The sequence below is a fragment of the Lactuca serriola genome, chromosome 8, assembly GCF_051521515.1.
Source record: "Lactuca serriola cultivar US96UC23 chromosome 8, Lser_US96UC23_V15, whole genome shotgun sequence".
Classification (NCBI taxonomy): Eukaryota; Viridiplantae; Streptophyta; class Magnoliopsida; order Asterales; family Asteraceae; genus Lactuca; species Lactuca serriola.
The window spans coordinates 44,134,973-44,151,145 of record NC_136415.1 but is presented as its reverse complement, the minus strand read 5'-3'; the positions used below and the strand labels follow the sequence as shown (position 1 = coordinate 44,151,145).

General features: G+C 40.1%; 1 protein-coding gene across 1 annotated transcript; it reads right to left on the bottom strand.

The window, feature by feature from the left end:
• Positions 1 to 2,062: 2,062 nt before the first annotated feature.
• On the bottom strand, positions 2,063 to 4,510 carry LOC145066852 (G-type lectin S-receptor-like serine/threonine-protein kinase SD2-5). The gene has a single exon (XM_079014107.1). It carries the CDS (start codon positions 4,508 to 4,510, stop codon positions 2,063 to 2,065), a length of 2,448 nt encoding a protein of 815 aa, XP_078870233.1.
• Positions 4,511 to 16,173: the final 11,663 nt, after the last annotated feature.

Below are 16,173 nucleotides of genomic sequence, written 5' to 3'. Positions count from 1 at the left end.
TTAGCAGAAAAAGTGAACACAGTCAAAATAAGAACATTCGATTCAGTTTTGACTTTATGGTCAAATGAACATTCGATTTAAAGTAGTGAGGCTGTTGGTGGGTGGTCACCTAGAATAGTGAGGAAAGAGAGAGTATGTTTGTGATATAATTTGCCATAAGAATCATTTTGCAAAATATTTACACAAATACAAAATACAATTAATTAACTACTAATGGGCTCAAGCTATACAAATATTGAGCTAACTATATATACACATAATGGGCTAACAATATATACACTAATAATTGAATTATCAACCGCTTTCTTTTTCCAATTCCTCCCAATTAGCTCGAAAACAACTTATTTTCTATGTTTTCTCTCTCTAAACATACAAATACCAGTACATATGAAAACAAAGATACTTTTTTTTAACTCCAATAAACAAAAATATTCATGCTGAATGAAAAAATTAAATTGGTACAAACAAATAATTATGATCAATTATTATGATGATTGTCAATCAGTTATTCAATATACCATATGGTAGCTTCATAAATATAATAGTTGTTTACATCCTTCTGTATTTTCAAAGATCCTTAAAAGATTTTGGCTTAATCTCTTTATTTTGCAAGCATATATATATAAATTTGTTGACTAAAAATATTCAATAACCGTAACTACGCATGATAAAAAAATTTATGTTGTTTATATCCGTCTATATTTTCGGTTTAATGTGTATTATAGTAATTATTATCCATGGGACAGCATAGCACCACCCAGCTGTGATTAGAAGGATTAAGAGGGGCAATTTGGGAATTTTACTTTTTCTATATAAACTTTTTTTTGTTTTGAACATTCATCTAAATGATTATTTAGTTGTCTAGAATCTGTGTTCTTTTTTTTTTCTACAACTTTTACATTTAGTTTGTCTAATCTTAGATTCTCTCCATCAAGATGGGCAATTTGGGAATTTTACATTTTCTCTCTCTAGTTTTCATTTGAATTATTATCGTTGAGTATCCCTATTCTCCCCTTCTTATTGTTATTTTTGTTACTTATAAATTTCCAGCATTTTCACAGCTTCATTTTATCTCTAGCATATTGAATAGCACTATTACATTAATTTTGACCATTTTAAGTGAAAACTAAATTTTCTAAAGCAAGCTAACTACCTGCCATACATAACCACACATACACAGCTAGCTACAGACATAAGTATACATGTCATCATTAAACTATCAACAATCTCAATTAACAGGAAAAATTAAACAAGGGCACTTTGTAAATGACCATTTTACCCTACTCATCATATTCAAAGTAAAGTAGGTTATATAAAAACCGTTATCACCATACAAAAACTCCAAAATGGTCTCCTTATCCTCCGTGAAACTATTGTAGTCCCTTTGTATTTCTGTGTATGTTTATCTGTAGCAAAATAGAAATCATAGCTCTTCCCTTTTAAATTTGAACGACATGTGTGGTTAATTTGTATGATGATGGTTGTTTGGCTGTGCGATTTTCATGGTGGTTGTAATGTATAATTAATGGTGGTGCAAGGCTGTGATTGATGGTTGGTGATGATGATTTTGCGACAGGGGAGATGGTGATCGTGTTGGGATGAAGAGGATGATGGAGCGATGGTGGGTGTTTTATATGGTGTTGTTCCGAAACTGAGTATTCGAAAATTAATTTGTACTTGATTCAAAATGAGGCCTAGTTGATTCAAAATAGGCGTATTTGATTTGGATAATTGATTTAGTTTCTAGTATGCATAATTAATATTTGTAATTTAGTCTTTTATAATACGCATTTTCATTACAACCGTATTAGATAGGGGTGTATTATATTATCTATTTTGCAGATACAAATTAATTTTATATACATCTATAAAAGATATAAACTTATGAATATTCTAATAAATAAAAATAAAAACAAACAACCAATATTTCCGTGTTTTTAATTTCTTCGGTTGGGATGAAACTACATAACGAGCAGTTTAATTGTCCTTGATGAAAGAAATTACAGAAGCATTAGAAGAATCCATATAAATGATCCACAATTAAGAATCTCATTCTGATCACTTACCTTGGCCCTGATAGAACAGAATCACAGGGTCTCGAGCTTTGTTCATACTCAGGGGTTGTATCCTGCGGTCTTGGATGTAAGAAGTTGTAATCCAAGTTCGATTCAACTGTTATTGCTCCCTCCAACACCCTAACCACCGATGACATTGAAGGCCTTTTCGTAGAATCTAGCTGTAGACACCATGAAGCCAGTTTCATCATGTCCACAACTTCTGCGCCATGTTCCTGCATATCTTCAATGTACTTGTCAACTATATCCAACAATGTACCCTGTTCCCAACACCTCTGGAAGACGGACAGTAAATGCCAATCGTCCTCTGGCTGAGATTTATCAAAGTTCTTCCTTGCACATAACATCTCCAAAAGAACAATCCCAAAGCTATAGACATCCACCTTTTCGGTGATAGTTGATCCGGACGGTTCTGGGGCCATATAGCCTGGGGTTCCTCTCATTCTAGTCAATCCTTGGCTTTGATCTTTGTCAACAAGCGTAGATAACCCAAAATCCGATACTTTCGCATTAAAATCTTCATCTAGCAGGATATTTTGGGGTTTTATGTCGAAATGGATGATCTGTTGCCTGCATTCTTCGTGAAGATATGTTAAGCCTTTTGCAATCCCAAGAATGATTTTCTTTCTACAAGTCCATTCAAGTACTAGTTTCCGGTTTTCATTGTAGATCCATTCGTCTAACGATCCTTTGCTCACGAGTTCATACACAAGAAGCCGTTCTGACCTATGAACACAAAATCCTCTGAGTTGAACTAGATTAACATGATGTATGCTGCCAACAGACTCAACCTCGGCCAAGAATGATTCCTCAACATGCCTAGTACCTTGAAGATATTTTACTGCAACTTTTGATCCATCTGTGAGTGTCCCTTCAAAAACGGATCCAAAACCTCCTTGACCCAGTTTTCTGCTGAAATTGTCTGTGGCTGTTACTAGATCATCATATGTAAACCGAATGGATATTCCTAAAACTTGATCCGGATACGCTTCTTCACTTTCACTGTTCATGTTTCTCTTTTTAACTACGAATTTAGTAAGACATACGACCACAATAAGAAGCAAAAGACTTCCAATTGTGGAACCAACAACTGTTGCAACATTATTCTTTTTTTTGGATGAATGAGTTGAACCGACATTCTGGACTTTTATAAAAACCAACATATTTTGTGGAGGTGCCTCGTCATCAAGTTCAAGACTCGTGATTGTATAAAGCTCGGATGGCAAGTAGCAATCCCCACTTGAATTCGAACCATACTTGAATACTGCTGCTTTGCATGAGCATCTGTTTAGACACTCATGTTTGCAAGTCGCGATATCCACATCTTTCATGTCTGAGGTAAATATGGAGTACTTGACGTTCCTGACTTCAATGAAATATTGATCTTTGGTAGCATTACATGTGATAGGAGTAACCTGAGAGCAACCCATGTTGGGTTGGCGATAATTCACTGCTCTAAAATAGTCAGTCCCGGGAGAGCTTGATTTTGGACAACTACATTGTTGCTCAGATGAGCAAATGCCGTTTCTCCCACAAGCCAAAGGAAAAGAACAGTACTCAAGATTACCCAACGGTAGATCGATCATTTTCCCATCTCTTAATGTATCCATTCCAAACGCTTTGAAATACCCAGCTGGCATTAGTTTTATATACTTAGGTGAGAATGCTGGAGGTATAGCAATCACATCCATACAATTATTTGACTTAGAAGGAGAAATGACGGAGCACAAACTCAAATTTCTGAGCTCAAGATAACCATCTTCAGTTAGGCCATTAACCAAGATACTGTAATAATCTTTTGGCGGGTCCGATCCAACATAAAAAAACAAACCTTTTTTGGTGAATTCCATAGAGTACAAGTCTTTTTGAGCTGCCCAATTGGTTGGAGAAACACTAGGCATGAGCTTCTGTCCTTGAAGTAGTTTTTGCCCAAGTACCAAACAGTCTGTTGGGTGATCAAAAGACTGCCAAGCAGGCGAGCTATGGCCATTGAACAACATCAGATTTCCTTCTTCAGTTAGGTTCATGCCAGAAGTAGATTTCCCTGCAGTGTTGGTAGCCCAAACAAGGCTTCCATCGACCTCCTTTAACACCAATTGACCAGCTGCAGTTAAATTAAGTATCGCGCCTTCTTTGACTAAATTGTCTCGGTTGGCTGACCAAATGACTGACGGAAGATCATTTTGGTTGATAATAATAGCGAAGAGGTATGATTTGCAGGCTCCTTTACAGAAGAAGCCACACATGAACTTACTTACCGAGAGGATGACTCTGATCCTCGAGCCATCAAAGAAATTTATGATAGGGAGAGAAGATTCATCGTTGGTCCATTTTGTTGATAAATTTGCTGTACCAATGTAATCAGCTTGAGCAGCAATGGATGAGAAGATGAAAAAGAAGCCAAAGAACAAGCTACAGATCCAAGGTGCCCTCATCGTTCAATATAATGAAGTGAACACACGGTATAAAAATCTAAACTATAATATGAGGAGGTTTAGTGAAGAGCTCAACAATTGATTAATTTCCTGCCAACTTTGCTTGTCACCAAATGCTATCAAAACCATGCATGCTGTATTATATATTCAAGTTTAGGTTCCATTCCTTGGTAGATATCATATCTTCCAATTTTATCGTTTTTTTGTTAAAGGTTTATTATACTATTATAGGTATGTAATAAAAATATATTATTCTAAGTAAACTATATAATTCTGCCCAAAACTAGGCCGAATTTCATATATATATATATATATATATATATATATATATATATATATATATATATATATATATATATATATATGCCCTTACTAAATATCTAAATATTGTATTTGCCCGACCTAAACCTTAAATATCGTATTTGCCATTCTTAATGTTTTTTAATATCATATATACCCAAATCTATATTTTTTTTTTATTATCATTTTTACCATTTTAAAATCATTAAAACTAAAAAAACAACTAAAAGGACGATAATACCCTTTCTTTACAAATCAGATGTTTAATTCACAGGAGGTTTTTTGGTCGTCTTCCTCACGTCATCTTCCTCTCTATCTATAATCATCCTTAGCGTTACCCTGTATTTCATTATCAGTCTAAGATTTTAACTTCATTTTCCCATGGTATTGACGCCTTTCTCTGACACCAACAAAGAAACAAGATTTAGATTATGCACATTCATTTGGGCATATCCTTTTGACTTGGCTGCAATATTGGAACAATTGCATGCCACAAGTGCAACAACTAATTGATCTTCCCGACGTACTGAAGATGTAAAAAACGAACAGAAAGTTTGGAAATGAAAAGAGAAATAATTGTGTAACAAAATTTAGAAAGGAGATACTATACTTACGCTCCAAGTTGGAAATGCCAAACTTCTAACCTGATACATGCATCCACTCCCAACAAATCAATTATGAGAAATTAAGTACTAAATTGAAATGCAATGCTGTGAAATCTAAAATTTAAGCAAGGAATAGGAACATGCATACCCCACTGCGAACTTTTTTCATAAATTTCACACCAAGCTTTTTTTTTCTGGTGTGAACAGATTTCTCCACTGTTGAGGAGTGAGTGCGTGTTTTCTTTTCCTACGTGACCATGGTGATTTCAAATGCCCCCTGCTGTGTTGTGGCTGATTAATATATCGTTTTTCAAACCCTATTGTGTTTATCTACAAGTAATGCGTGAGGAGACTAAATCGATCATGAGGAAGACCACAATTGAGAGGAAGATGACTCAACGAAGAAGACCATAAAACCTCGCCTGAATTAAATCTCCTGTGAATTAAACGTGGAAGGGTATTATCGTCCATTTAGTTGTTTTTTTAGTTTTATTGATTCTAAAATGGTAAAAATAATTATAAATCAATAAAAATCATCAAAAAAATAGATTTGGGTATATATGATATTAAAATATATCAAGAAGGACAAATACGATATTTAAAGTTTAGGTCGGGCAAATGCGATATTTAATGTGAGAACGTAAGAACACTACTTTATTTTTCTATTCTACTATGAATTTAATATGTATAGTATTGTAGTAATTATAATATGAATATATTCAATTTTATATTGCTATTCTACTATAATATATATATATATATATATATATATATATATATATATATATATATATATATATATATATATATATATAGTAATTTAGTAAATTCGAATGTGAATGTTAAATATGTGATTGTTCATATATTCGGTGATAAATAATGTCATATAATTGTATATACAAAATTCATAGTAGAATAGTAAAATAAAATACTGTTCTCGCGTTCTCACATTAAATAGTGTTCTCATTTGAACTTAACCCTATATATATATATATATATATATATATATATATATATATATATATATATATATATATATATATATATATATATATATATATATATATATATATATGAAATTGTAACACCCAAAATCAGGAAGGCCAAGAAAGGAAAGAAAACCCTAAGTCGAAGGTGTAACACCGTGAATTTCAAAATAATTTTTCGCAAAATATAAAAACATTTTTCATTTAATTTTCATAAAACATCAAGTTTAAATCTTCAGTTCACATCATACAAAATCCCAAGATCATATCACATAAAAAAATCCCTTGCGTGTGTACAGATCAAGCCGGCGCCTTCACACGGTCATCACTAGTACCTGAAACAAACAACACTAACACTGTAAGCACAAAGCTTAGTGAGTTCCCCAAAATACCACATAAACACATATTAGCCACTCGAGGCTATAACTCTATGGGTCTGTGCACCCAAACTTTGTGAACCCTCAGGTTCTAACTCTGGGAACCTTCCGGTTCCAACTCTATAAACATGCACAGCATAAATCACATAGACATCATGCAGTACAACACATAGCATACACATAACATACACATACTCTGACACATAACTCTGATTACCTACTCAAGGTAAAGTATAGTGAGAAGACTCACCTCGTATATCTCGATAACCCGCGAATCCTGGAAATCACTCATGCTCGATCCTCCGAGCTATAATCCTCCTATAACATCATACATCTCTAATTAACACTTTTACCACTAAGGTTGACTACCCCTATCAAGTCAACACTGGTCAACTCTGGTCAACGGTTAACGGTCAATTTTGACCGGACTCGGCGAGTGCACTAGGGCGACTCGGTGAGTCTATACATATTCACCAACTCTCTAGGATTCTCTTTTGACACGTCGAGTACTCCCCTGACTCGACAAGTTCCACCTGGCATGAATCGCAGGGCCACCACGACTCAACTCGCCGAGTCTCAAGAACAACTCGGCGAGTTCCAGCTCGACTCAGTCCATCTGTCAACCCTCTCTAACTCTCCCTAAATCACTGAGTTAACCCATAACTCGGCAGGACCACTCGCAGAGTGGTTAAGGACAATCTTCATGCTACTCGCCGAGTCTGTTCTTTAGACTCGGCAAGTCCATGCCATGCATCAACTCAAACTAGCTTCTGAGGTCAGATCCGCTCCATCCACTCATAGATATGGCCTTCCTAAGCTCATTCATCACGTAAAGTTCATGTCTTGGTTACCATACAACACCTACAAGGCTCTTTTTGGAGAAATGACCTCTAAAATGGCAACCCTAGCCTCCAACCCAAAAGGAAGGACATAAAGCATGACATTAGGGACTCTTTGGACCTACTAAGGTCCAGATCTAAGCACCATATCCCCATGGGACCTCTCACACTTCCAATACAAAGCAAATAAGACATGAAGAAACCCTAGATTTGACCATATGAACAAAAATACGGAAATAAGCTCTGAATGATACCTCAAGAAGCCTTCTCTGATGAAATGAAAGTAGATCCAAGCTCCCCAACTCTTCTAGCTTGACTTTCCTCTTCCTTTCTTGCAAAAACACACAAATTTGGTGAACAATGGCCTCTTATCTCACTCACAAGAACCCTCAGCTGCTTTGGTGCTCTCAAGATCAAGGTAGCCGCAATGAAGGGCCATAAGGTCCTTTAAATAGGGCTTAGGACCGGGAAATTAGGGTTTCATTAAACAGCGAGGACTCGCCGAGTCCATTCCTTGGACTCGCCGAGTCCAGGCGCGAACCCGCGTCCTGAACCGCGATCCTACTCAGCGAGTTTGAGCTCCAACTCGCTGAGTCCCCTCACAAAACTCCAAAAGCATAAGCATAAAAGATACCTGGAAATCCGGGCTGTTACAATTCTCCCCCACTAGAACTAGACTTCGCCCTCGAAGTCTCGCTCTGCAAATAGCTCCGGATGCTGCTCACGCATCTCACGCTCCGGCTCCCAGGTCATCTCTGATCCCTTTCGATGCTGCCATTGAACCAACACCAGGGGTACCTCCTTGTTCCTCAAAACCTTGATTTTCCGATCTCTGATGGCCACTGGTCTCTCGGCATAATTCAGGCTCGCATCCACCTGAATATCCTCTAATGGAACCACTGCCGACTCGTCGGCTATACACTTCCTCAGCTGCGACACATGAAAAGTGTCGTGAATCTTCCCCAACTCTGCTGGAAAATCCAAACGATAGGCTACCCGGCCTACCCTCGCGGTCACACGGAAAGGACCAATATATCGGGGCCCCAACTTGCCCCTCTTCCTGAATCGAATCACTCCTTTCCAAGGAGAGACCTTCAGGAGTACAAGGTCGCCAACCTGAAACTCAAGCTCGGACCGGCGTCTGTCTGCATAACTCTTCTGTCGACTCTGAGCGGTCAACAACCTCTGTCTGACCTGCTGAATCTGCTCTGTCGTCTGAAGCATGATCTCTGTACTGCCCATCACCCGCTGACCAACCTCTCCCCAACAAATGGGGGTCCGACACCTCCTCCCATACAACAGCTCAAAGGGTGGCATACCAATGCTCGAATGATGGTTGTTGTTGTAGGAAAACTCTGCCAAGGGCAAATATGCATCCCAGCTACCCCCAAAATCCAACACACATGCTCGGAGCATGTCCTCGAATGTCTGAATCGTCTGCTCACTCTGACCGTCTGTCTGGGGATGATATGCAGTACTAAAATGCAGTCTAGTACCCAACTCCTCATGAAACTTCTTCCAGAATCTGGAAGTGAAATGCACATCACGGTCTGAAACAATCGAGATCGGCACCCCATGCCGAGATACCACTTCCCTCACATACACCTCCGCCAATTTCTCTGCTGAAGAACTATCGCTGATAGCAAGGAAGTGAGCGCTCTTCGTCAATCTGTCCACAATCACCCAAATTGCATCAACTCCTCTGACAGTCCTTGGCAATTTGGTGATGAAATCCATAGTGATATGTTCCCATTTCCATTCGGGAACCTCCAATGGCTGCAACTTACCATGCGGCCTCTGGTGCTCAGCCTTAACCCTACGACAGGTCAAGCACCTCTCAACGAACCACGCAACATCCCTCTTCATACAGGGCCACCAATACTCCTTTCTCAAATCCAAATACATCTTAGTGGCCCCCGGATGGATCGAAAATTTCGACCGATGCGCCTCCTCCATCAAAATGGTACACGTTCCTCCCACAAACGGTACCCAGATACGCCCCTGAAATGTCATAAGCCCCCGACCATCGGTAACGAACTCTGAAACCAAACCAACAACCCATTCCCTCTTTTGCATCTCAGGTCGCACAGCCTCGGCCTGTGCCCCACGAATGGCGTCCAATACTGGAGCTATCACGATCAATCTCAAACATACCTCCCGCAGCGGGGTGCTCTCCGCCCTGCGGCTCAATGCATCGACTACCACGTTAGCCTTGCCTGGGTGGTACAGGATCTCACAATCATAATCCTTGACCACATCCAACCACCTCCTCTGACGCATATTTAGGTTGGGCTGATCCATCAAATACTTCAAACTCTTATGGTCCGTGTATATCGTACACCAAACCCCATACAAGTAGTGACGCCAAATCTTGAGGGCGAACACCACTGCCCCCAACTCTAGATCATGGGTAGGATATCTCGTCTCATGAGGCTTCAGTTGCCTCGATGCATACGCTATCACATGCCCCCTCTGCATCAGCACCGCTCCCAATCCCAAAATCGATGCATCACAGTATACCACAAAGTCCTCCATCCCTTTCGGAAGAGCTAACATCGGGGCTTCGCACAACCTCTGGCGAAGTGTCTCAAAGGAGGCCTGCTGCTCGGGGCCCCATGAAAAAGCAACACCTTTCCGGGTCAATCTGGTGAGTGGCACTGCGATCTTGGAGAAATCCTTAATAAACCTCCGATAATACCGTGCCAACCCTAGGAAACTCCTGATCTCGGAGGGTGACTTCGGCACCTCCCAACTCATCACCGCCTCAACCTTGGCCGGATCGACCAATATCCCTTCCTGGTTAACGAGATGTCCTAAGAACTGGGCCTCCCGCAACCAGAAATCACACTTGGAGAATTTGGCATAAAGCCTCTCTGATCTCAGGACTCCGAGAACCTCTCTCAAATGCTCCTCATGCTGCTCTCTAGATCTCGAATATACCAGAATGTCATCAATAAATACAATCACCGACCGATCCAGCATCGGCCTACACACTCGGTTCATGAGATCCATGAACACTGCTGGGGCATTAGTGAGCCCGAAAGACATCACCACAAACTCGTAATGCCCATAACGCATCCTAAACGCTGTCTTCTGGACGTCCTCATCCCGCACCCTCACCTGATGATATCCAGACCTCAAATCGATCTTGGAAAACCAAGATGCTCCCTGCAACTGATCGAACAAATCGTCGATCCTCGGCAACGGGTAACGGTTCTCGACCGTCAGCTTGTTCAACTCCCGGTAATCAATACACATCCGGTGTGAACCATCCTTCTTTTTGACGAACAGGATAGGCGCTCCCCACGGCGAGCTGCTCGGCCGAATAAACCCCTTCCCCAACAGCTCCTGAAGTTGCGAGGATAACTCTTGCATCTCTGGAGGTGCAAGGCGATAAGGCACCTTGGCGATAGGCGCGGCCCCCGGAATCAAATCGATATTGAACTCATTGCCTCACAGGAGGCACACCCAGCAACTCCTCGGGAAACACATCCGGGAACTCACGCACCACCGGAACCTCCTCAACTGAACTCGGCCTCTCGGAATCCACCCGCGTATCCATCACATACGCCACAAAACCCTTACAGCCCTGCTGTAGACACTGCCTCGCTCTAGCGGCCGAACAAAACGCTGATCCTGAACGTGTACCCTCGCCGTACACCGAAAGAACTCCCCCACTAGGGTCTCGTATGGTCTCCAGCTGTCGCTCACAGTCGATAACCGCAGCGAATCTGCTCAACCAATCCATGCCCACAATGACACAAACATCACCCATCGCAATAGGAACCAAATCAATCGGGAACTCAACACCGAAAATCGCCCTTTCATGGAACATCCTAGTGATCGCTGTAACTGACTCAGTACCCTGCTTGAGGGTCAGAAACTCCTGTGCCAAACGCTCCCTCTCCACCTGGGGAACGTACTTATCTCGGAATATGGCAGTGAACCTCTCCCAGGTCACTGCCGTAAGCTCAGCAGACGTAAAATGCGCCGTCACAAACTTCCACCAGTCCTTCGCTCCCAAGCGAAGCTGGTTTAGCGCGAACCGAACCTTCAAATGCTCAGGAGATGAGCAAGTGAAGAAACACCCCTCTATATCAGAAATCCACCTCATAGCTGCCACCGGGTCCTGGGTCCCATCAAACTTTGGTGGTTTTGTGTTGCTGAACTCCCTGAACAGCAACGCATCACCACCTTGCGGCCTCGCGGCAGCAATAGCTGCAGTGGCCGCTGCAACAGTAGCCTTAGAAAGAGCGGCATAACGCTCATCAAAGGTCTCAATCAACGTGGTCTTAATGGACCCGAACATCTCTGGTATCTCTGCCCTGATGGCCGCAGCCACCTCCTCGTGGATGATCCAGCGGATCTCCTCATCACTGGTATCATTGCTCTCAGGCATCAAACGTGTCCTCACCATGATCTACCTCTAAAATACAACATACGAAAAATTAGAACCCCTTCGAGCATACTCACACTCGACAACTCATTCCTCCTTGATCCTTGGTATTCCAAAGATTCTTACTTGGGCAGTACACCGCTCCGGTGCTTTCAGTAGTACGGGCCCAATACTATTGTCCGCACTGTCTCAGAATACACCCTAAGTCCTCCTCTTCGGATCCCAACTTCCAAGTACTCTATCATGCACAGGCTATTCTCTAATAGATCCCTCATAAGCCTCTCGCTGCTACCTACTCACTCTCAAGCATCTCATAGCAGCTCACCACTTCCTAGGCTAAGGCATCACAAATCAGGCCACTCTAGTCCTAATAGGAATACTTAGCCTACTCTAGCATGCAAATACATCATATCAATATCAATAGCACATAACATGAGGGTATTTTGGGAAATCACCGTTCGGGCGCGGACTGATCGTACACACAACTCTGCTCTGCGTTTCTTTTCAAAATCTTTTACTCTTTTTGAAAATACTTCTCAAATCCTCAGTTTGAGTTCAAATACGCCCGAAGGTGTACTCGAATCCCTCAAACCAAGGCTCTGATACCAACTTGTAACACCGTGAATTTCAAAATAATTTTTCGCAAAATATAAAAACATTTTTCATTTAATTTTCATATAACATCAAGTTTAAATCTTCAGTTCACATCATACAAAATCCCAAGATCATATCACATAAAAAAATCCCTTACGTGTGTACAGATCAAGTCAGCGCCTTCACACGGTGTCACAACTGGAAATTTTGAGCCATGTAATCTATACATTCAAGTTAATGTGAATCAAAAATGTGACAACCCGATATTTCGAGTCAATGTAATGTAAAACCGATCAAATTTAGGTCAAAATGTAACCTTCCTAAAATCTTATTCGGATTAAATAAAGTAATAGGAATCATATCAAGGTTTGCGTACATGAAAAGAACGTCCAAATCTGACCTCGGATGAGGAAGTTATGAAATTTTGAAGAAATTCCTTAATCACGTCATTTTAATAAATAAATAATAAAAATAATTTCGGAATTAGCCAACGGAATCTAAACGAAAGTCGTAGATCATGGTCTCACCTTCGCGAGGATATAAAGAACGTCAAAAACGGAGTTCGTATGAGAGAGATATGAATTTTTGAAGATTATTTAAAATAAATAAGAATTTAATTATAAATTCCCGGTAATATCCGAAGGGGAGTCATCGGATTGGACCGAAGTACGCCCTGCGTACCTTCGTACGCCCCGCGTACTGAGATCGAGGGTCTCGGATCGTCCACGTCGCACTATCCGAAGAGTTCTAACCCGTCCGACCCGTCCGAAGCTCCGACCCATCCGACCCGCTGTCCCGTCCGACCCGCCGTCCCATCCGACCCGCGTACCCAGCAACCCGTCCCATCCGAACCGAGGCAGTCGAGGCTTCGGTCATGCATGACGTACGCGTACGCGCTGCGTACGAGCGTACGCCCCGCGTTCGGAGGCGGTTCAGCCTTCCTATAAATAGGATGCGAGGCTTTCCGAAAATGTTGCTCATTTCTCTCCTCTCTCTCACAACTTTGTCTCGTTTTCCGTGCCCGTTATAACCCGAAGCTCTGGTCTTTTTGCTCAAGTCCCGAGGGTCGATTTTACTCCCGAGATTCCCGAGAATCCCGAGAAAAATCCGTTTTCTGAGACGAAACTCTGCCCGGTTTTCCATCTCGCTTTCTTCAATCAATCAAGTGAGTTTCATACCCCTTAATCAACCTTTTTAAATATTCTAAATGCTTTTATATGCTTTCAAGGGGGGGAATACAAGTTAAATACTTATAGTTATCGTTTCAATCACATGTGATTGCATTAATCACATGTGATTAATAACTAGGGAAACCAGTGATTTTATCACTATTTAAACTATCTATCAAACTGTTTTACTTATAAATGTTTTCCAAACCCATTTACTTTTCGAATTTACACTGCAACTGTGATTTAAACAAATGTTCCTTATACTTAAACTGTTTTAATCAAATCTACGCCTTCAAATGGTTTTATAGATTGACATCAAGTCAATCTTTCTTTAAAAATAATACTTATGTTTCAAATGCCTTATAAATACTTATTTATGCTTTTATATTACAAATTGCATGCCCATATATGTATAGACGTATAAATAATGTTTAAAGGACTTAGGAAGGCTATCCACCTTGTTTCCTTTTCCTCGATTTGGATGTGGTCTGATAGGATTTTGGGTGACCATCCGAAGGTCGTTTCCATATTAATTATATATCAAATATACATATATAGACATGAAAGTACTTCCATAATCATATGTACTAAACGCACTGTTAACAAGTTACCATCGGGGTAACACCGAATCATACTATTACAACTGCTAGATCAATGAGTCAGTTCATTCATGAGTCTATACTAGGAAGAGAATATATACAACTATACTACGAGAACATATACAACTATACTACGAGAACATATACAACTATACTACGAGAACATATACAACTATACTAGAACAAGAAACATTTCATCACACATGCAAGAATACGATAACAAATGTGATCCACTGTATCGGAGCATGCCTTAAATGTCATGGCCCGAGTTGTAGCCAGAATTCTCTTGGAGGGAGAGCATTGAGTTTGCGTATAGATCTATACTGGATTGACTATCCTACACCTTGCTGCTAGCTACAGCCGGATCTGCAGGTCTGCGGGTGCCAAACGTCATTCCGTTATTACGACCGTTCTTTATGTCGTTGTTATCAGTCGATAGTATGGTGCAATTATCACATTATACCTTAATATAAATCCGGTTTAAGGTAGTAGTAATCAGTACAACAGTAGTTCTTATTATACAAAACTACAGTACTACAATGATTTACCCATTACATATGTTGGTGATAATCTCACTTAAGCATTAATGTACAAACTATATTTTATCAAATGATAGTTATACTTGGGTAATCACACACTTTTACAACAGACGAGTTTACAAAACAGATAAGCCTTGGTAGAAGGTTACTATTATAGAAAATATAGGATTTTCTGAGAGATTCAAACTTTTGCAAATACTTTTAAACATTTATTTACATTTTTACAAACTTATACATTGGGACAAGTTCAAACGTTTTTGACAATGAACATTGACACTAAAATACTTATGAACTCACCAGCTTAATGCTGATAAACTCTTTCAAAATAACTTGTATTCTCAGGTCATCAGTAGACAGGTACCGATGCCAGCTTTTGAGATGATGGAGCGTACTCAAGACTCATCATTTTGTTATTTTGATTTACGTTATATTTTTGGTGTCTAAAATTTTACAGAACACACATGTATTAAATTTATATATTTAATGCAATGGATGATGTTGTTTGCCTATTTACATTTACTGTGTTGTGATTACCTTACATGACGTCCTCCGCCCCAGAACGTTTCCGCCGTTCTTGGTTTTGGGGTGTGACAGATTGGTATCAGAGCATTGTTTATAGTGAATTGAGTATATCAACCCATAAAAGATATACTAAACTATAAACCCATTGGGGATTAAACTCTGACCAAGAGTCTATACTTAAAATAATAAAATATTTAACTAAGTATACTAGTCTGCATTCATACTAAAATAAGTGTCACAATGACAAGAACAAAAGTATTACGATTGTTAAATATCACAAGTGAGCTCGGGGATGTATGGTCAGTCCTGGGAATGGCATAGCCTGATCAACTATGCTGATCCTAGGAGTGATTAGCACATGCCTTAGAATGGTTGTGATAGGTTAACAAGTCTAAAAACTTACCAACAATACCACAAGAAGATCAATAGAATTTAAACTTAAAATACTATAGGAGTATTTTGCGCTACTAGTTACACGTATACTATATTCTTATACCTCTATTCTCGCATAGATCTTGATGGCTAGATATCCATCATGGAGACCCGTACTTTCCCAATGAAGGCAATGCCGGGTGGATCGATGAAGAGCCCGAAGTTGATCATCCAATCCCTTTGGATAATCACCTCGCAGAAGGCTTTTCAGATGGGTCCGACTCCGAGCCTGAAGTCAACAACCTACCGATTGTAGGTTAAGCCCCGAACAACAACCCTCGACCAGCGTTTCCAGGCCCTACACC